At 49.2% G+C, this 21,479-nt stretch overlaps 1 protein-coding gene across 7 annotated transcripts; it reads left to right on the top strand.

Moving 5' to 3' along the window:
* The first annotated feature begins 5,970 nt into the window (after positions 1–5,970).
* On the top strand, positions 5,971–21,339 carry PLEKHB1 (pleckstrin homology domain containing B1). Of its 7 annotated transcripts, XM_003992744.6 has the most exons (9): positions 5,971–5,987; positions 6,130–6,212; positions 8,928–9,003; positions 10,145–10,297; positions 10,878–10,980; positions 12,077–12,116; positions 14,722–14,826; positions 19,331–19,430; positions 20,002–21,339. In XM_003992744.6, the coding sequence occupies exons 2-9, from the start codon at positions 6,195–6,197 to the stop codon at positions 20,136–20,138; spliced, it is 732 nt and encodes a 243-aa protein (XP_003992793.1). In that variant the 5' UTR covers positions 5,971–5,987; positions 6,130–6,194; the 3' UTR covers positions 20,139–21,339. The 7 variants fall into 7 exon arrangements, with proteins under 7 accessions (XP_003992793.1, XP_019667406.1, XP_019667405.1 ...); XM_019811846.3 differs by lacking the exons at positions 5,971–5,987; positions 6,130–6,212 and adding an exon at positions 7,524–7,681; XM_045038768.1 differs by lacking the exons at positions 5,971–5,987; positions 6,130–6,212 and adding an exon at positions 8,239–8,261.
* The last annotated feature ends 140 nt before the right edge of the window (positions 21,340–21,479 follow it).

Raw genomic sequence — 21,479 nt, 5'->3', positions numbered from 1 at the left:
GGGGCTCTGTGCAGCCTGGGTGCCATGGAGGGGTTTCATCCTGCCTTGAATCTGCGCTGTTGGCAAACTGGGAGATGCCGTAAAGTTCTATGCAGAACGAGACCAGTGTCGCTCTCCCAGAGTCAAGGGAGAGAGTCATGTGTGCAGTGATGGTAGCTATGTTAACAGTTCTCTTGGTTTTAGGCAGAATTTTTTAGTCAATGAAAAAAATTTTTTTCTATACCAAGAGTCAAGGAGCATACCATTAACAATTCAGCATAGTTCTCATAAAGTGAAAGTTCCCATCAGTTTCACCCTGAGGTGAAAGAAGATAAAAGCCCAGAAGTGACTGATGACCTGATACATCAAACCCCATGATTTGGATCATCTTCTGCTTAATAGCAAACCAGCCAGGAAAAGAAAATCCTCAATATTTAGATCAAGATAAGCCCATCTCTTTTTTCATGAGAAAGATCCAAAATCCATTAAAAAAAAACCCAAATCTGTGGGGAGCCTGGATGGCTCCGTTGGTTGAGTGTCTGACTCTTGATTTCGGCTCAGGTCACGGTCCCAGGGTCATGGGATCGAGCCCCACGTGGGGCTCCACACTGAGTGTGGAGCCTGCTTGGCATTCTCGCTCTCTCTGCCCTTCTCCCCTGCTCATGCTCTCTGTCTCTCTCTCAAATAAAGAAAAAAAGAAAAAAACCCCACAAATCCATAAAAAGAAACCAAATCTATAAAAGTACAAGTGGAAAAAGCAAAAGCAAATTTAAAACCATACAGGTAACAAAAGCACCTTTTGTTTAGGGCCTTCATACAGAACTCCATGGCCTGTGTGAAGAGTCAGATCAAGTCTCTGGAGGAATGTTGGCTAAAGATGAAAGACCTAACAGCTTCCCTTGGGGAAGGCAACATACATAATAAGTTGGAATCAGGAGGTGGAGACAGTATTTATGACCAGACAAGAAGAGCCAGGAGGACACTGGCTGATATTGAAAAGTCGACTACACATTTAAAAATCCAAGATGGAGAGAGACATCAATTCTACATCAACACTGCTGAAGAAGGGGACAGAAAAGCCAACAGGACAGATCATCTTAAAAGCCTTCAGGTTGAGGGGCGACTGGGTGGTTCAGTCGGTTGAGCGTCCAGCTTTGGCTCAGGTCATGATCTCCCAGTTTGTGGGTTGGAGCCCCGTGTCGGGTTCTGTGCTGACCGCTCAGAGCCTGGAGGCTGCTTTGGATTCTGTGTCTCCCTCTCTCTTTGCCCCTCCCCTGTTCGCACTCCATCTCTCTCTCTCTCTCGAAAATAAACATTAAAAATAATATTTTTAAGTAAAAATTAAAAAAAAAAAGTCTTCAGGTTGTACAAACCTCCACTGAAAAAGTACAGACCAAAATCTCCAGGGGAGAGGACGTGAAGTGATGAACTTTATCAAGAGAAAGAAATGGAGTCTCTTGCGAAATTCTCTGTCCAGAAAGATTATCACTTGGAGCAAGAAGAGGAAAGTTCTGAAGCAAATGACAAGATGAGCATGCTAATGAAGAGCTGAAGACCTTCTGAGTGCAAGTCAAAGACCTTGAAGGGGCGCCTGGGTGGCTCAGTCGGTTGAGCATCCGACTTTGGCTCAGGTCATGACCTCACGGCCTGTGAGTTCAAGCCCCGCATCGGGCTCTGTGCTGACAGCTTGGAGCCTGCTTCAAATTCTGTGTCTCCCTCTCTCTCTGCCCTTCCCCTGCTCATGCTCTGTCTCTCTCTGTCTCAGAAAGAAATAAACATTAAAAAAACCTTGAAGAAAATCTGGAAAGCATCATTTATCCTTTTATTGCCTTGAACTAAAAGATCATGACCATTGGACAAGAGCACAGGAGGCTGAAAGGAACCTTTTTATCTCAAGAAAAGAGATTGTAAACATGAAACAAAGAACAATGGAAGCCATAATTAAACTTGAGCTTCTAGATGATGATCCAGATGGAGCAGTTTTCAGGGAGCAGTTGCACTGCCCCCCATCCCTGGTATGGGGTGCTGTTTCTTCTGAGATAGGAGGGTCTCAGTTCCCCTTCTGTCAGACACATCTGGTGTTTACAATAGATTCAAATGGGAAGTTCATGACAAGACATCTACCTCCCCCCGTATAGGTAAGGGTTCTCCAGAGAAACAGAACCAGTAGGCTACATATTCATATATAAAGAGTTATCTCAAGGAATTGGCTTATGTGACAGTGCGGGCTGGCCAGTCTGACATCAGTAAGGCAGGCCAGCAGGCTGAAAACTCTCAGGCAGGGGCTGAGACTATAGTCTATAGACTGACTAGTCTTCTTCCTCAGGGAAATCTCGGTTTTGTTCTTAAGGCCCTTAAATTAATTGGATGATTATTGAGAATAACCTCCTTTACTTAAACTCAACTGGTTGTAGAGGTTAACCACATCTACAAAATACCTGCAGAGCAACACCTAGATTAGCTTTCGATGGAAAAGCTGGGTACTATAACCTAGCCAGGTTGACACAGAAAATTGATTCCCTATGCCCCAGGAAGCCTGGATACTGGTCATCCCTCACCCCGTCCCAAACCCACGGCTTTCCACCAAGAAGTTGTGCTCTTTATACTCCCTCATGGGCTGGGTTTTTCTCTGGACACTCCCAACCAGGAAATGGAAGTATGTCACCTTCCGGGTCCATTGAGCCTCCACATAACCCTTCTACTCAAACTCCTGAAACACAAGAAGGGCCCTATACCATTTCACTTAATTTTCTTCAAAATTATTTTTGAATTATCTATAACTTTTTAGCTTAAAAGCTTTTCACAACCCAACAATAAAAAACAAATAATCCAATTAAAAATGGACAAAAGATTAGAATAGGCATTTCTCCAAAGAAGATGTACAAATGGCTAATAAGCACGTGAAAAGATGCTCAACATCATTGGCTATTTAAGGAAATGCAAATCAAAACCATAACAAGATAATACTTTTCACCTACTTAGGACAGCTATAATAAAAAAGATGCACAATGACAAAGTTGATGAGGATGTGGAAAAACTGGAACTCTCATACACTGTTGGTGGGAATGTGAAGCGGTGTAGCCCCTTTGAAAAACAGGTTGATAGCATGAAATGTTAAACATAGAGTTACCATATGATCCAGCAATATCACACCCAAAAGAAATAAAAACATATATCCACACAAAAGTTCTCACACACATGTTCATAGCAGCACTGTTTACAGTAGCTAAAGAGTGGAAACCACCCAAATGTCTATCAACTGATGGATAAATAAAATATGGTATATCCATACAGTGGAATAGTATTTGTCAATAAAAAGGAATGAAGTACCCTGGGGACGCCTGGGTGGCTCAGTCAGTTAAGTGTCTGACTCTTGATTTCAGCTCAGGTCATAATCTCACAGTTCATGAGGCTGAGCCTCACATAGGGCTCTGTGCTGACAGCACGGAGCCTGCTTGGGATTCTCTCTCTCCCTCTCTCTCTCTGCCCCTTCCCTGTGTGCATGCTCTCTCTCTCTTAAAATAAGTAAATAAACTTAAAAAAAAAAAAAAGGGAATGAAATACACATACAGATACATGCCACAACGTGGACAAACCTTGAAAACATCATGTTAAGTGAAAGAATTCCATCACAAAAGGCCACATGTTGCATGATTCCACTCAAACAAAATGTCCAGAAGAGGTAAATCCATAGAGACCAAGTAGGTAGTGGTTGTTGCCAGGGGGTGGGGGAAAGGAATGACCACTAGAGGGTATAGAGTTTCTCTTTGGGGTGATGAAAATGTCCTGAAATTATTTAGTGATGGTGGTTGCACAAGTCTGCATATATTAGAACACTGAATTGTACACTTTTTCTTTTAATGGTTATTTACTTTTGAGAGACAGAGAGTGACAGAGAATGAACAGGGGAGGGGCAGAGAGAGAGGGAAACACAGAATCCGAAGCAGAATCCAGGCTCTCAGCTGTCCTCACAGAGCCCGATGTGGGGCTCGAAACTACAAGCCGTGAGATCATGGCCTGAGCTGAAGTCTGACACTTAACTGACTGAGCTACCCAGGTGCCTCTGAGTTGTACACTTTAAAAGACCGAATTTTATGGTATATATGTCACTAGATTATTATGAAAAACCTTTCACATAACTTTTTACTTTCGATCAAATTGCACCTTAAAATAAATTTCAGAATTTTAAAACAGAGCTAGTGTGTTATTCGCATTATATCATACTGTCTTGAAAATATGAGTGGTAAATTTTAACTTGATGAGCTAGTTCACTATTCTCTAAACAATATATTATATGAACTGTTCACCCACTAGAGACATTTGAAATAGCCAAATACTTGTTCTCTGCCAATGGTTCTACGTACCACAGTTACAAGAGAAACCTGCAAGTTACTTGTTAGCTTGTTGGTCTCAATACATTTCAGTTGATTAAACAGTCTCTCAAAGCCAAGACTTTTGAGCTGGGACTCCTGCTATGCTTTCAGCATCTCTCACCTGTTGACCCACACTCTTTCCAACAGTCTACACAGCTCTGGAAATTGAAGACAATCTCAGCAGTAATCGTCATGGCTTCAGGGTCTATGAACTCCCAGGAATTACATGCAAAATGTAAAATGTGTATGTGTGTGCATTTTTTCCTGCGAGCAGAATCTACACCCTTTATCAGCTTCTCTCTTATTTTTTTCTTTATTTTTTAATGTTTATTTATTTTTGAGACAGAGAGAGACAGAGCATGAATGGGGGAGGGTCAGAGAGAGAGGGAGGCACAGAATCTGAAGCAGGCTCCAGGCTCCTTTATCAGCTTCTCTCTTTCTCTCTTTTTTTTTTTTTAATTTTTTAATGTTTATTTATTTTTGAGACAGGGACAGAGCATGAACGGGGGAGGGTCAGAGAGAGAGGGAGGCACAGAATCTGAAGCAGGCTCCAGGCTCTGGGCTGTCAGCACAGAGGCCGACGCGGGGCTTGAACTCACGTACCATGAGATCATGACCTGAGCCGAAGTCGGACGCTTAACCGACTGAGCCACCCAGGCGCCCCTTTATCAGCTTCTCAAAGAGGGCCATTGACCAACATTTTAGACACATACGCCAGATGGGGCTGCATTTAGATTCTGTACAGGTACCCGTGGTTTTAGTTTGCCACTCACCATTCTCCTTTTTCTTGTCATAGCACCCCCTCTTTGGAAGGGTGGTGGAGGACTCGTCCCCCTGAATTACACACTGTTGCAGGAGAATCTTCCCTTTTCATATAGTTGCTAAATCCAGAGTATGTAATCTAGGAGCTGTCTGCCCTGTTCCCCCACTCCTCTATGAAGGACACCAAACAGCCCCTCACAGAGGGGAGCAAGGAGAGTTGGGGAGAGGGGCAGAATCCAGGTCTAGATTTCCTGAGGCCAGCTCCACCCTTTCCTTCCTTCCTTCCGTTCATCCTTCCTTTCTGCTTCTCCTTCCCTTCTCTACCACCTTTCTACCTTCCTTCCCTCTCTTCCTTCCTTCTTCCTGCCTTCCTTTCTTCCTCCACTTCCTTCTCTTCCTTCCCCTCCTTACCGTCTGTATTCCCTCCCTTACTCTCTCCCTTCCTTCCTTGCACTGTGAGGCGGATATTTAATTAGGAGAAGGCAGGGGTGGGACGTTTCAGGGTCAGAAAGGCACTGTGGTTTGGTAAAGCTGGTTCCTGGGGATGCACGGAGACGTAGGAGCTCAGCGGCTAATAGGATTGGTCATGGCGAATCCTTCAGCAAGGCGCGCACAGCACGAAGGGGCGAAGCGCCGGGGTGGCTCAAGGTCAGGATTACAGAAATTCAGAAGCGAGAGAAAGCTTAAAGAGCCAGGCTGTGCAGCCAGGGCTGGGGTGATGGCACTGTCCAGCCAGGCTGGAGAAAGCAGATTTAGCCACGCCCCGACCGTGGGAGGAGGCCCGGGCCGCCCCTGCTTCGGGAATCTTAGAGATACTAGGCCAAGACCACAACCAAATTACCGAGGATTTGTTACCCAATGAACTGAATGAAGGTCAGCAGCTGAGATCAGTCCGGGAGGTTGGGGAGTGACTGGAGAGGGAGGACGATTTTTCTCTAGGATCTGTATACCTCCTCATACCTCCCCCTTCCGGCTCCCACTTGGTAGCATCTTCCTGATCCCTTTATCTCTTAAGGCGCTCAGGAAAATGACCCCCTGCAGGAACCTTCTGGGAAATGCTGCCCTGGCCGCCCAGGAACCATGAGTCCTGCAGCCCCGGTAAGGAACAGGTCTCTGGGACAGGAAGAAGGGTCCAGGGCAGGGTGGGTGCCCCTCTCAGACGGGGTTTAGGACCAAGAGCCCTTCAGGCCCTGACATCCCTGTTCTCTGAATGACATCCTGGATCTGCTCTTAGTTGGGGTTTGGTGGGGTTAAGCTATTCAGGAAATGATCCTGGAAGAGGAGCCCAGGTTGTAGATACAGAAACAATATTCTTTCTCCAGTTGGGCCTCCTTCAATCATTTTTGACTATGCCCTAGAGAGATCTTTTCTACCCACAAATCAAACCACCTAACTCTCCATCTTGAAACCCCCACCCCCAAAGCTCCAGTCACTATGTCATAATACCCAAGTAAGTCTTGAGCCTGTCATCCCAGGCTTCATGTTATGTCCTTGCAAAACCTGTAGCTTCATCCCTTTCCACTCCCCATGCCCTCCCCACCCCTGCACTTTACTTTCCAAACACACTGAAATACTGCATATTCTTTTGAACTTTCCTTTAAAAAAAAAATTTTAATGTTTATTCATTTTTGAGAGACAGAGAGAGACAGATAACGAGCTGAGGAGAGGCAGAGGGAGAGGGAGACACAGAATCCAAAGCAGGCTCCAGGCTCTGAGCTGTCAGGAGAACCCGACACAAGGCTTGAACCCATGAACTGTGAGATCATGACCTGAGCTGAAGTTAGACATTTAACTGCCTGGGGCACCCAGCTGCCCCATCTTTTGAACTTTCTGATCAGTGCTCATATGATTCTCTTAGGTCTACCCCCTGGGAAACTACTTATCCCTCAAGAACCCTTTTTAGCCTCCTGGGGAGGCCTTCCTGAACCTCCTGGGCAAAGTCAGACTCTTTTCTCCCATTGTTAAATCATACCCTGTGCTCTACTTGTGTTTCCATTTAGTCTACCCCACCAGACTGGAAGCTGGGGAAGGAAGGAGGGAAGGCCTTGTCAGATGCTCCTTTGTGCCCTCCACTAGCATCGAGAACAGTGCCAGGCACAAACCGAGTATTGAAAAAACCTGACAAGACTAGGAGCCTGGCTTACTTACTTGCTACCTTACTTTTTTCTACAGAATGAGTTAATGATTCTTAGGAAATGTATTTCATGATAAATGAGTGCACAGATGTCTTGGCAAAATAAAATTGCAGGTGCATCTGCTCACCTGTGCTCCAGGTCAACACAGGGTTTCCACCCAGGACAGGCCTTGTGCAATCCAGCTCTAAGGCTTCAGACTACAAGTCCCAGAATGCCTCGTGATCGCGCATCTCTCCCCGCCCCATCCCCTCCCAGGAGATGGGGCGGGACCTGGGGGCGGGGCCCAGGGGCAGCCAGGCCCGGGGCGCAGCCCGGGTATTGAAATGCCCCAGGCTCTCTGGGGCACACAAAGCGCAGGCGCAGCAGGTTGGGTAACAGCAAGCATCAAGTAGCGGCCGTTTTGGCAGCAGCATCCGCCACAGGTGTAGACAGGTGGGTGCATCAAGGGGAGGCTGGAGAGGGAGTTTGCACCTGACCCTCTTTGTCTGACCAGTGTAGGGCTTGGAGAGGGGAGGGAGTGGCAGGAGAAGGAGGGACAAAGCCAGGCCTTCCAGCTCAGGTGTTCCAGCTCTTGCTACGCAGCAACAGGTGTAAGCAGGTGGGGGAGGGGCAGAGCCACCTATTCGCAAGTAAGTCGCCCTCAGGAACAGAGGGAACCTGGATTCCAGTCCAAGCTCCATCACATACACGGACAAGTCGTTTGCTGTCCCTCAGTTTGTCCATCTGTAAAATAGGAGTCAAGATTCTACCCATCCAACAGAGTTACAGTGGGGACAAGGTGACGTGGTATAGTACATGCAGTGGTTTCAGAACTTGGCTGCACATTAGAATCACCTGGGATCTTTAAAAACTATCAATGCTTGCGTCCCAGCCCCAGACCTTCTGATTTAATTGTTACGGGGTATGACCTGGGTATTGAGAGTTTTAAAAGCTCCTACTGTTGTAATGGTTAGAAGCTGGGACTGCTGGGTGTGAATGCTGGCTCCTCTGTTTACTAATCGAGGGGATCTGCGTAAGTGGTTGAACTTCTCCAGGCCTGTTTTCTGGGAGTAACAAGGATTTTCGTGAGGTTTCAATGAGATAATAGACAAAAGCACTGAGAAGCATATCCAGCATATAATGCTCAGTCAATAATAGAAGCTATTGAACTATTATTTTACACACTTTGTAAACGGCTCAGGTGAGATTCAAATGGGAGGGAAGCTTTTTTTTTATCATGAAAGTCCCTCATTCATTGTCATGATTCTAATATAATATTCTGCGCTGCCAGCATTTCAAAATCCCAGGGTTTCCAACATAACTGTTCCCCACTCCAGCCTCTACTTGCCTCATAGACACAAATCTAGAAACAGAAGCCAGAGAGAAGGGACATGGCAAAGGTTATGGAGCTGAGATTGGAATCCAGGCTCCTGACCCCCACCCCCGCACAACGGGTGGCTGCCCTGCTGACCCCACGAGGACAGTGCTCCCATTATCTTTCTAGAGCCGAGAAGGAGAAGGAGACCGAGAAGGAGAAGGAGACCGGCAGGCTTGCCCTTGTTTGTTTACTAACACTCCCTTAAATGTTTCCACGTTTCCTCAGTGGCTTCCCCAGGGAGGGCAGGGCTGGGGGCTTCTCTTTGGGGAGCTGCCCCGGAGCTGCTGATGAGGCTTGTGTGTCCTGTGAATCCTCCGACAGGTTCCGCCTGACTCCACCCTGGAAAGTCCTTTTGAAGAAATGGCCCTGGTGAGGGGCGGCTGGCTGTGGAGACAGAGTAAGTAACCTTGGGCCAAATCCTTGTCCATTGTGTACCTTGTCCAGGGACAGGGGTGAAGGAAGTGGCTTGTTAGGTGTGCCACAGTGAACCCTTCTCCCAAGAAACAAGACCCTTTTTACCCTTTCTCCTTTGTTTATACTCTTTCCTCTGCTTGGAGTGTCCTTCCTATTTCTGACTGCTTGGAAAATGTCCCCTTTTGGGAGAAGCCTTCTCTGACTTTTCCTCTAACCTCCACTCTGCCTCTGCTGTAGCACCAAGCTGGGTTAGAGGCTCCCTACACTGTTCCCAGTGCATACCTCTGTTATAGCACGGATCCCCCTATAATGTAACTGCCTTCATCTATGGGTCTTACCACTCCCCCACTCCATACTGACCCCAGACTGTGAGCTCCTCGAGGGCATGGACTGGGTTTGATGCTCTGCATATCCACAGCACTAGCCAGGGCTGGCCATGGAACGAGGTTCAGAATAATATGGAAACGCCTCTATGCTTTGGGATCTGTAAAGCCTTAAGAAGCTTCTTTATGACTTTGCCTTTTCTGTTAAGATTTTCAGTCGTAAAATGTCTAAAGGTAGGGCTCAGGCTTCCAGATCCACCTCTGACTAGAATCATGATCTGAAGAAGAGCTCTCCTGGGTTAGGAGTTCTCCAACACCCCATGACCCATTCTCAGTTCATTCAATTCAGCAAACACTGAACCCAGGTCCTGCTGGGTGCCAAGTCCAGGGTGGGGAGCTGTGGACACCCCAGTCTGGTAGAAGAGGCTGACACTACAGAAACAACTGTCACACAAGTGCAAGATAAGGGATTAGATGGAGGCTCAGGGTAGGAAGAGGCCTTTGCCCTTGAAACTTGGGGCTTGGCCTTGGAAGCCCCCAAGGAAGGAATCTGGTCATTCATTTACCATTCAACACATTTATGGAGCCTCTGCTGTGTTAGGCCCATAGGCACATAGGGAGGCACTGGGTGAGCAAGGCAGAAAGAGGTTCTGCCATCATTTCAGGGGGTAGATAGACAAGAAAGGCATGGTTATAACACTGGGAGCTGCGGGTGAGGGGATTCTGGGAGCCCGTCCAGGGCTCCTGCCCCCTAGCAGGCTCTGAAATCAGCCTGCCTAGCAAATGTGAACTATTGCACAGGCTCCATCCTCCGCCGCTGGAAGCGAAACTGGTTTGCCTTGTGGCTGGATGGGACCCTGGGCTACTACCATGATGAGACTGCACAGGACGAGGAGGATCGCGTGCTCATCCAGTTCAATGTCCGCAGCATAAAGATCGGCCAAGAGTGCCACGGTGAGAAGCCCTTTTCCCTCTGGCACTGTGACTATGTCCATGGCCCTCCCGTTGTGTCTGTCTGATAACATCCGCATGAGGCTCTTGCCAGCTTCAGAGGGCTTCCATAGACATTGCTTCTGGGTCTCTCAACTCCAACTCATGTGGGTTTGAATTAAGATAGCGGTTCCTTATTGAGTTCCTACCCTGTGCTGGGCCTGGGTCCTATGCTGGGGTCACAGAGGCAAGTCAGACAAGGTTCCTGCCCTCTGGGTGCTAGAAACTGGATAAAGATGAAAAGAGATAAGGAGGATCAGAGAGGTTAAGTGACTGGCCCAGAGTCACAGAGCAAATCTCCTCAACCAGGGCTCAGGCCACAGTTATAACAGAGTAACTGATAGATGTCTAACTATGGCAATAGGCAACGTGGAAAGGTTGAAAGGCTCTGAAGAGTAAAGCAGAATCCCAGAGAAAGTGTGTGAGATCAGAGGAGGTTGGCAATGGCCAATAAACAGGACCTGGAGGTCCGTCCCTATTCTTGTTTCTGGTTTACTGGGGCCTGTGCCCCTTGGAAACCCCATATGTGTGTGTCTGTCTCTAGATGTGCAGCCCCCAGAGGGCCGGAGCCGAGACGGCCTGCTGATTGTGAACCTCCGGGAGGGCTCCCGCCTGTATCTGTGCGCAGAGACCAAGGACGATGCCGTGTAAGTCCTCTCAGGAGAGGATAGGGAGAGGTCTTGGGGAACGTAACCGGATGCCTCCTCCTCACTGGGCCTTCTGATTCCCAAAGTGTAGGAAGAAGGGACAAAGATCAGTCAACAGGGAAGAGGTTGGGCAGAGTGGATTTGAATGGCTCGTGGTGATTGGTGTGGTACCCAGAAAAGTCCTCACATCACCCTGTGATGGAACCCGGGACTATGGAGGGAGGAGTGGGCACACCGGCCTCAGGTGTGTGGTCCTTGATCATACAGGGTCATGTATTTAGCAGGCTCTGAGATGAACCCTCACTTGGGGGTGATACAAAGGAACAGACAACCCTGTGGCATCCGTAAAGGACCTCCCTTGCCACTGCCTCCTGAGGAGATGCCTTAGTGGGTGGCCTTTGATCTGAGGTGGAGACCCTGCCCCTCCTCACAGAGGCAGCCCACTGTGTTGCAGAGACATGCCAGTGTCCGATGCGGATCCACACTGTGAGGCCGGGTGTGTCTGCTTACTCACATTCTTTCCCTTCCTACCCTCGGGCCGAGGGGTCAGTAGGCCTTTGCATTGTAGGAGAGTGAAAGAGATGGGGTGTGTGGGAGTGGGGGAAGCTGAGCTCTGGCCCGACAAAGCACAGAGCCGCCTTGTCCACCCTAGCCAGGTGCCATGGCAACCAACAAAGGCCTGATTGTCCTGTGTCCACTCGGCCCTCACAGGGCTCTGGGGTCAGAGCGTTGGGGAACTGTGTGTGTGTAGGTTTGGGGTGTGGAGGTGAGCTGCAGCTAGAGAACCAGCCCAAGCATGCCAGAATCCGAAGGCCCCGAAGAGACCACCCAAGCCCAGCTGTCTAGTGTCTAGACGGGGAAGCTGGAAGAGGGGAAGTCTGTGGACTAAGAATGAATTAGGAGCCTCCAGCTCAAATGAGGGCTCTGTCTGTGTGACTGGGGTGGGAGAGGGGTTTTGCCTACCCAAGGGGGTCAAGGGGACCTCCCCCCTTTACAGGAGACTGGGGCTGAGGCTGTGTTGAGGACAAAAGTCTTAACAGCTAGGGGCCCAATCTCCCAAACTCCCTCCTCAAGGTCTGATGGGTTTGCTTTGCAGAGCGTGGAAGACGGCGTTACTGGAGGCGAATTCTACCCCGGTGAGCCCCCCATTCCCTCCTTTTCCCCTCCCCACCCCTTCCTGCCATGGAATCATGGGTGACTCAGACTCGGTCTCCACCTGCCAGGAATTCTCAATTCCCATAAATGTGAGTGAATAGGCTTGTGTGGACTCAGAGTCTGTGAGTCCAAGTGTAAAAGGACAGAAGACAGACAACTGGTGCTTGGAGAAGAGAGAGAGACTGTAGGGGGTGGCATGTAAGCTGGGGCAAAGAAACTATCTTTTATTGAGCAACTATTATGTGCTAGGTGTGGCACAGGTGCAGTTCCACCTACTCCTGACAACAGTCCTGTGAGGCTGGGATTATTATTACCTCTCTGCAAAGAATAAGATTGAGCTTCATTCATCCACACAACAAGTATTTACTGAGTTCCTACTATATTCAGGCACTCTGACAAAGGGCAGGGATCAGAGGTAAACTAAGTAAAGAGATGTTGGTCCTGTTCTCCTGGATTCAATCTAGTGGGCAGCCGGGTGTGAGGAAGCAACTAATCACACAGTTAATGATTCTATTGCAACGGTGGTAACTGCTTTGACAGAGATGTGCACCGTGCATTCAATGTGTGACCACCTTGGTGGCCTGGTCCAGATGGGAGTTTAGACAAGGCTAAAGATGAGACCCTGAAGGATAAACAGAAATTGACTGTGTAGAAGGGATGGGGTGGGGTGGGGTAAAGGGAACAGCTTTCTAGGCAGAGGAACTGCATGTGCAAAGGCCCTGAGAAAGGGTAAGACTTCAGTAAGTTTAAGAACAGAATGAAGGCTGGGGCAGCTGGAGCTTAGGAAGGGAGAGCAAGGGAGAAGGAGGGTTGGCAGGGCCAGGCATTATGGGATGTGTTAAGATGTTGGTTTCTGCTAAGAACACCAGGAAGTCATTGAAAGCTTTTAAGCAGTGGGATGATATGAACAGATCAGACCAGATTTGTGTTTTAAAAATATAGTCTGGCTGGTAGGTAGGGAATGGCCTGTAGAGGGTAAGAGTGGATGCCAGGAGACCAGTTAGAAGGCTGGGACAGAGTCCTGGTGACTGGCTGGAGGTCTGGTCTAAGGCCTTGCTAATGAGGATAAGACAGAGTCAACAGAGCCTACTGATTGATGGAGGTGTGGGTTTGAGGAGCTGCCCTAGGCCCCCAGCTCAATGATAGCCAAGCTTGGCCTTGACCCCATCTGCCTGACTCCACATTGTGTGCTTGCTCCTTCTATGTGTGGTGCAGTGGAGCCCAATCTCACCTAGAGAGACTCTGTTGGAAAGTAGCAGAGAAGACTGGATTGCATTTAGAACCCTTCTTAGACATGCACCTGCTGAGGGCTGAGCATTGTGCTCAGTACCTGCCATCAGTTATATCATTTAATCTTCCAACAGCTCCGGTAGGGCTGTACTTTTAGTTCCATTTTACAGTAGGGAAGGTGAGGTTCAGAGAGGAAGTGACTTGTCCAAAGCCTCATAGTCTTAAGTCAGCGGAAGAGCCTGTATTGGAGCCTAGGTCAGTGAGATTTGGAGGGAAGGACATTACTGGTAGAAAGAACTGCATGAGCAGAGGTGAGAGGTGAGATGTGCATGTGTGTGTATGTGTGTGTAAGTGCCAGGAGTCTGTCCTGGCTGGACGATAATACATGGAGGGAAAGAAATGGGGGAAATGACCTCTGAGGAGCATTGTGGGGAATGACAAAGGGCATTAAGAAGGGGGGACTTGGCCAGACTTTGGGGAGCAGATTCAGGCTTCTGGGTGGAAACTGGATTAGAAAAAGCTGGAAGTGAGGAGGCTGGAGCAGTGGTCTACAAGGCGGAGACACCCCTGTTGGCTAACCTGGCTCTGAGCTCCAAATTCCCCATATGCAGAGCAAACGAGTCCCACCCAAAAGAGGCAGAAGGAGGTGAGGGCTGACCGTTCTGTTCTGCACTCTGTGACTCTATGAAGCTGCCTTGTTCCTCCTCTGCCTGTGCACCTTCCTGCTGCTCTGCTTACCACAGTCTCTGCTCTGACCCTCTACTCCCCCTCCCACTGTCCGCCGTCACACACACCTGTCTGATCCCAGGGCTTGCTTGAGTGGAATGTGTTTGTGCCTCAGTCTTTGTACCAGTGTCTGCTTGTCTCTGAGTGTTCACGCCTGTGTCCGTGACTTCTCTCTGTTCTGTGCCTATGTAGGAGTGACCTGCGCTTTGTCCCTCCATGTCCTGCAGATTTATACCCCACTCTGGACAGAGGCTCTTCCAGGGAATATAGGGCCAGGGTCACAGCCAAGGACAAGGCTGGGAGGCCAGTGAAGGGGAGGACAGGTGGGTGGGAGGGCGGATCAGAGTTGTTCTGTCCTTTCTGGAGATAGAGCCTCAGCAGCCTAAAACCGGTGAAGGTGGGCTAATTATGGAGGGACACTACTGATCCTTCTCTGGGTAACTTTGGCAAAGTGTCCCCCTCTGAGCCTCCCTCCATTACCATGGGCTGAGGAGGAAGAGGACCACTCTTTCCACTGCCCAGCTGGCAGAGGGCTCAGGTTGGGCCTGTTAAAAACTGAGTTTCTCCAGATGTAGAGGGCCACTGACACCTCCCTCCCTCCCCCTTCTTGGGTTTCTGTGGCTTGAGCAGGCCCCAACCGGAGCCACCGTCCCTCCCAGGAGCCGCCGGGTTTGCCCCAAGGTCAGGTGTGTGACCCGCTCGTGGAGCCCCTGTAAGGTTGAGAGGCGGATCTGGGTAAGTGCTGGCTCAGCCCTCCCTGCCTCCATTCTGGCCACAAAGATGTGCCTCCAAAACTGGGCCCAGTCACATCCCTTCTCTGCTCACAAACATTACATGGCTACCTATCACTCACAGAACACCAACCACAGTCCCATTCTCAAGGATCCAGCCTGAGATCTCAAGGATCTCATGTCCCATTCTCTCAGGATCCAGCCTGAGCCAATCTCACCTACCACATCCCCTCATCCCCTGTGCTGTAGCTGCTCCTCCAGCTTCCCAGCTGCACCAGACCTCTTGCCTCTTCCCAGGCTTTGCAGATGCCGTACTCTCTGCCGTGAAGACTCTTAGTTTCCTTATTCCTCTGACAAACTGATGCTTAGCCTCTAAGAGCCACTTCAAAGGCTACCACCTCCTCAGGGAGGACTTCCCAGACCTCCAGGTATCGTCACTCCCTTCACAGCCTGCTGCACTAATGCTTAGTATCATCTTATTAGGCCTCGTTTCAAGTCCCTTTATTTCGGTCTCTATTCTCCCATGGGACCTGGGACTTCCTCCAAGGCAAAGACTGGGTCTGATCAGCTCTGCCTCTATGGAGCCTGGCTCAGTGCTGGGTATACAGCAGGTGCTCAATGAGTACTCGGTGATAGGGACAGTCTGTTTTGACCCTCCTTCTTCCTGGTGCATGGAGCTGGGGCACAGGTGGGCCTCAGGCAGTGTTCACCGAATGAGCGAATGAGTGAATGACTAAAGGGAGGAAGGAGGAGTGAAAAACCTCTGTTAATGGCATCACTGTCACATGTCATAATTTAGTCCACATCTGTCTCCCTTCCTCCTACCCCAGAATTTCTGGAAAGCAGGATTGGGGGATGAATCCTATCTCTGTCCCCAGTGCTCAGCAGGGCATGGGGTGGGTACAGTGGGGGCCTATCTTCGAGTGCTGGTGGTCTTATAGTCAACTGTGAACTCCTTTTCTAGTACAGTGGTGTTTGATGTGGCTGTGAGTTAGAATCACTTCAGGGCTTAAAAAAAAAAAAAAATCTAAACGTTCATATCCTACCTCTGGATGCTCTAATTTTGTAGGTCTGGAGTGGGGCCTTGGAAATCTGTGGTTTAAAAAAGTTATTCAGGCAATTCTGATGTGCAGAACCACTGAACCCAGAAGGCTAGGTCTACCTAGGTCCAGGTGCGTAGACGTGGCTCAGTTGGATTCTCACTGTGCCTTGGGAGTGGGCATTGTAGGAAAGACATTGTAGGAAAGACTATCCCTATTAACAGATGTAAAAACTGAAGCTCTGAGAGGCTACATAACTTGACCGGGACACTTGATTCTTCAGTGGCAGGACTAGGATTCCCATCCCAGCATTCTGAGACATCCCCCCTACCCAAATGAGGATGCAGGTTTGTTTAAAGATTTTTTTTTTAATGTTTATTTGAGAGAGAGAAAGAGAGAGAGAGAGAGAAAACACAAGCAGGGGAGGGGCAGAAAGAGAGGGAGACACAGAATCCAAAGCAGACTCCAGGCTCTGAGCTGTCGGCACAGACCCAGATGCGGGGTTCAAACACACAAACAGTGGGATCATGACCTGAGCCGAAGCCAGACGCTTAACCGACTGAGCCGCCCAGGCACCCCAAAGATGTAAGTTTGTTTAAAGTGGGGATGCCTAAAAATGGGGTTTAAAAAGCTGTAAACCTTATAACAACAGCTTTTCTGAGGGAAGGGAACTTATTTGTATGTGGCCTCCTGATTGGCTGACCCTGCACTTGCAAAAGGGGCTGGGCTTGCAGAAAGGGAGAGGATCAGGGATCAAGCCCTTAGGTTCTGTCCCTAAGGTCCCTGGAGGATCCCCTGCCTCGTTGCCAGGTGACCCATATGAGTTTACCTCTGGGCCTCCCAGACCTAGAGGGTAGAAACAGGTGCCGCCAAGGGGCATGAGTTGGTGTTTTCCATTCTCTCTAAGGCCAGATGAGGCCATAGGCTCACTGTGCAGCTGCCGTGCAGATACAGGCTCTAGATCCTAAAGTCTCTACAAATAAAAATGGGGATCTGAGTGCTTGGATCTCTCTAGACCCTTCCAGGCATGGAGCTTAGATCCTGGCTACCCACCACCAGAAAGCTCTATTGGATCACTTTTAGGGAAGAGCACAGTGAGGGAAGTCACTTGAGACTGAGCATTGTTTGAGCCTACTGTGTTACCCTGGAACTGGTCATTGTCCCTAAATTGAGGCTGGACTTAGAGCTGGGTGACCTTAGTTCAGTCTGGCTCTGTATTTGACTCACTTGAGATAAATTCAGTACATTAGGCAGCTATCATGTTCCAATGAGGCCTAATTAGACCCCCTTGTGGGTCTCAAGTCTGATGGGAGAGACACACACTCAAAGGGATACAAACAATGACACTGCAGAGTGACTGGTGCTGTGATAAGGAGAGTCTAAGGGCTAAGTCTGTTCTCCCAACAGAACCTGAGGTTCAGGGAGAGTAATACTTGGGCTCAGTCTGAAAGATAAGTTAGGTAATTGAATGAAAAAAGGGAAGAAAGGCATCCTCATCAAAGAGAAATGGCATGGAGGGGTGCCTGGGTGGCTCAGGAGGTTCAGGGTCAGGCTTTGGCTCAGGTCGTGATCTCGTGGTTTGTGAGTTCAAGCCCCATGTTAGGTTCTGTGCTGACAGTTCAGAGCCTGGAGCCTGCTCTGGATTCTGTCTCCCTCTTTCTCTGCCCCTCCCCTGCTTGTGCTCTGCCTCCCTGTCTCAAAAATAAATAAACATTAAAAAAAAAAGAAAGAAATGGCATGGAGATTTGAAATCACAGGTATGTATTTAGAGAAACCCCCTTTACAACCAAATTTCTTGAAAGGGATGTCATGACATGTTGATTCCATCCCTTATTTCTCAACCATTCTTCAACTCTCCATAGTCTGGATTCTCCCCCCCAACCACTCCTCTGAAAAATGTTTTTTCAAGGTCATCCACAACTTCCAAGTTGCCAAATCAATGGCTTATTATTCTCTTGGCACTGGCCAAAAGGATGGACAGAACAGCATAGTTAGAAGATAAAATCATGAGACTTGGTGGCTGGTGTGATATGGAAGACAAGCGTGTGAAGATGAGAGTGCCAACCTGATGCCTTGGTTTGAGTACATGGTAGTGGCATTTAGAGAAAAGCATTTGTGGAAGAGCAGGTTCAGGAGATAGAAAGGTGATGAAATCCCTTCGAGATAGGTGGAGTTTAAGACACCTGACTTCTAAGAGGAGTTGGACCATTCAGGGGCGACACCTAGTTTGAGAGAGATATAGAGTAGAAGGGGGCTAAGAAGAAGGAGCCAGGAGACTAGGGGATCTTGCTCCCTCTCTAGGTCTACTCCCTCATGGGTAAAATGAGGGGCATGGAGTAGGAGTTTCTATTTAATTCAGCGTATATTTATTGGTTCTTGCTATTCACTAGATCCCGTATGTAACAGAAATTAATCAGAGTCCATGTCTATAAGTAGCTCACATTTGGGGTACAGGCAGGAAAGTCCAGGAGGAAAGATAGTCCATAGAGAACTTAGGAAGAAAGAATTCTTTCTGAAACCAAAAGGGCTTCCTGGAGTGGATGATTTCTGAGTTAGGCTTTGAGGGGTTGATTCTAATGGAGAGACTGCTTTCCTCCCTCAGAGAGAGAAAAATGACCATTCTTCTCTGAGCCTCCCACCCCCAGTTCTGTGGTAATGTGGAGATAATAATGCCTGCAGTAAGGATTAGAGGAAGTAATACATATGAACACCTCCCTCAGAACCTGGTACATGGTGGATGCTTGATAATACTTTAGTTACTTTCCATCCATCCCCTCCTTTCTTTTCCTTCCTCCCCAACCTGCTTTTACTTCCGGGCCTGGGGGCTGGCCAGGTGCCCTACCCAGTGACTAGGAGAGTAGAAAAATCCATTGGCTTTCTCCAAATGGGACCATTGGAGAGCAGCTAGCAAATATTAGATTACATACGGAAGTTGGGAGCCATGGGGAATTTAAAAATCTATATATTTTTAATGTTTATGTGGAGAGAGCACATGAGCAGGGGAGGGGCAGAGACAGAGAGAGAGAGAGACAGAGACAGAGAGAGACAGAGAGAGACAGAGAGAGAGAGAATCCCAGGCTGACAGCACAGATCCTGACTCGGGCTCGGGGCTCAAGCTCACAAATTATGAGATCATGACCTGTATGGAAATCAAGGGCCCCACACTTAAACAACTGTGCCACCAAGGTGCCCCACTGTGGAGGATTTTTGACCAGGGGAGTGATAGGTAGGAGGGTAGGGTGAGAAAATGGGATCTGGATGTAGGGGCTACAGTTTTAGAGGACAAGGACCATGGACCATGTGGGCAGGCAGGGTCTTTCTCCAGGAGCTTGCTGGTTCCTGGGGATCCATTTCTAACCTTGAAGAAGTGGTTTTGTAGGCCCAGAAGAACCTAAGCAGGGTGTGGTGGGTAGGGGCCCAAACCTGGGCCAGGGAGTTTCTGGGCAGTAACCCAGTGGGGCTCCCCAGGTGCGTGTCTACAGCCCGTACCAGGACTACTATGAGGTGGTAACTCCCAATGCTCATGAAGCCACATACGTACGCAGCTACTACGGACCGCCCTATGCAGGTAAGTCTCCAGCCTGGCTCGCCCCCTGCCCAGATCCAGCCCCAGGCCCCTGCAGCTGGGACAGAAACCACTCTTGTGGGGACCACGGATTTTTCCAGGCGGTACCCACCACTGGGCCCTCCCCATACCGAAACTCGGAATATCTCTTGAACCAGTGTACCTCCACACTCCAGAACTGACCTCACTTCTCTAGGCTGTCTGACCAGCAATACCCGTTTCTGAGCTGCTGGCGACCCCTGGTGGCTAACGCGGGAGCGGCCGCCTCCTTCCGCCCCAGGGGCTGGCGGTTGGGAACGCCCATCCTCTGGTGTGGCCTGGAGGTTCTTAGAGATACTGGGTTTCCTCGCTGTTGCACTCTAGCCCCATGGTCCCGGCAGATCCAAGGCCTGTAAACCCTGGAGAAGGAGTGCAAGTCCTTTCCGCATCAAGGCCTCAGTTTCTCCGATTGAGGTGCAGAAGAGTGGGCTCAGCTCTTTACCCTGGGTTGGGCATGAGTCTAGTGGGAGGAGAGGAGTGAAGATCTCTCTGCTCCCTGCTCTGAAGTCCCCGTCCCTCACCGCTCTCTCCACAGGCCCCGGCGTGACGCACGTAGTAGTGCGGGAGGATCCCTGCTACAGTGCGGGCGCTCCGCTGGCCATGGGCATGCTCGCGGGGGCCGCCACAGGTGCCGCGCTCGGCTCGCTCATGTGGTCTCCCTGTTGGTTCTGAGCCCTGGGACTGGGAGTGTGGACCCTGCGCCTAGACCAACAGACCCCTTTTCCTCCTTGACCCCACCCTCCACGATTTAAGTCCTGCTGTACTTCGGCTCCTTCTTCTCCACTAGTCCCCCTGGACTTGGATCATCCATATCCCCCTCCCCCACTCTCACCCCTTGTGTTGCAAGAAGCTATCATCCCAGGCACAAACATAGCTCAAAATCCTTGTATCTATTGCCAGACACACCAGACTTTTGTTATAGACACATATAGACATGGTTCCCTCCAATACACCAGGACACAGAAAACGACTCATGTGACTTAAAGTTCCCAGGTACTGGAGACCAAGGAGTCAGGTTTTTTCCTCCAGCACCTCCATGATTGCTGGGAAAAACAGAAGTAAACAAACACTTGACAGGACAGAGTTATCAATCCTTTGACACGAGGGTAAAGAACAGAAGGTAGGCTAGGAGTAGGGTTGTTGCAAGAGTGCAGAGCAATGATGATCATGGACATGTCCAAGGAATTAAAAGTTCATTTAGGCTGGGGTGGGGACTGGGATAAGATCATGATGGCCCTCCAGGCTAAAGAGCTTGCTGGGTAAAGGGGAGATGTGAGCTTTTTGGAGGGAAGTTTCATGATTGCGCCTATAATGAATATATTGCCTGTTAATACTGACACATACTGAAATCCAAAACTCTCTGAGGTTAGCCCCATCCTTCCCACTATCAGCTTCCAGGGTCCCCTGTTCCTTCAGTGCTCAGAAAACACTTGTTCCCCATGTTAGGGGTGCCTGGGGCAGCAATTGAGTTGAACCTGGGGTCCCCTTGCTGGGGGGCAGATAAGCTCTGTTCAGGACCTCCAGCCCTAGGATGGTGCTTCCATCAGGAAATGCATTCCTGGTCCCCAGGAACTTGGCCCTCTGTCCGTAACTGTGGCTGTCACCATCTTAGGCTTTGTCTCTTCCTTCACTCTGGGGGAGATGGCAGTGTTCACCTCTAGGGCCTGATCCAGTGGGAAGCCCCATGTGTGCCTCCCTGTAAGTGGCCCAGCAATCTCTCCATTTGGCTCCTTTACAATTTCCTCTCCCACCCTGTCCTAACAGAAGTGCTAACATTCCTACCCAGTAGCCAGAGTAGCCTGCTAAAGTTCCCTTGTAGGTATGGGCTCTAGTGGCCCTGCTGCAGAGACTAATAAAGATATGGTTGGCTCTAGCCCTGGCTCTGGCTCTTTTGTCCACCTCCCCCTCCCCGCCACGGTACTTGTCTCCCTGGGACTCAGCACCTACTTGTGCCTTCTTTGGTATAGTAAGAAGAGTGTGTGGATTCTGAGGGCAAGTAGAACTGGAGACAGC

The sequence above is a fragment of the Felis catus genome, chromosome D1 (assembly GCF_018350175.1).
Source record: "Felis catus isolate Fca126 chromosome D1, F.catus_Fca126_mat1.0, whole genome shotgun sequence".
Classification (NCBI taxonomy): Eukaryota; Metazoa; Chordata; class Mammalia; order Carnivora; family Felidae; genus Felis; species Felis catus.
The sequence above is the reverse complement of the archived record's forward strand: the minus strand, read 5'-3'. Positions and strand labels throughout refer to the sequence as shown.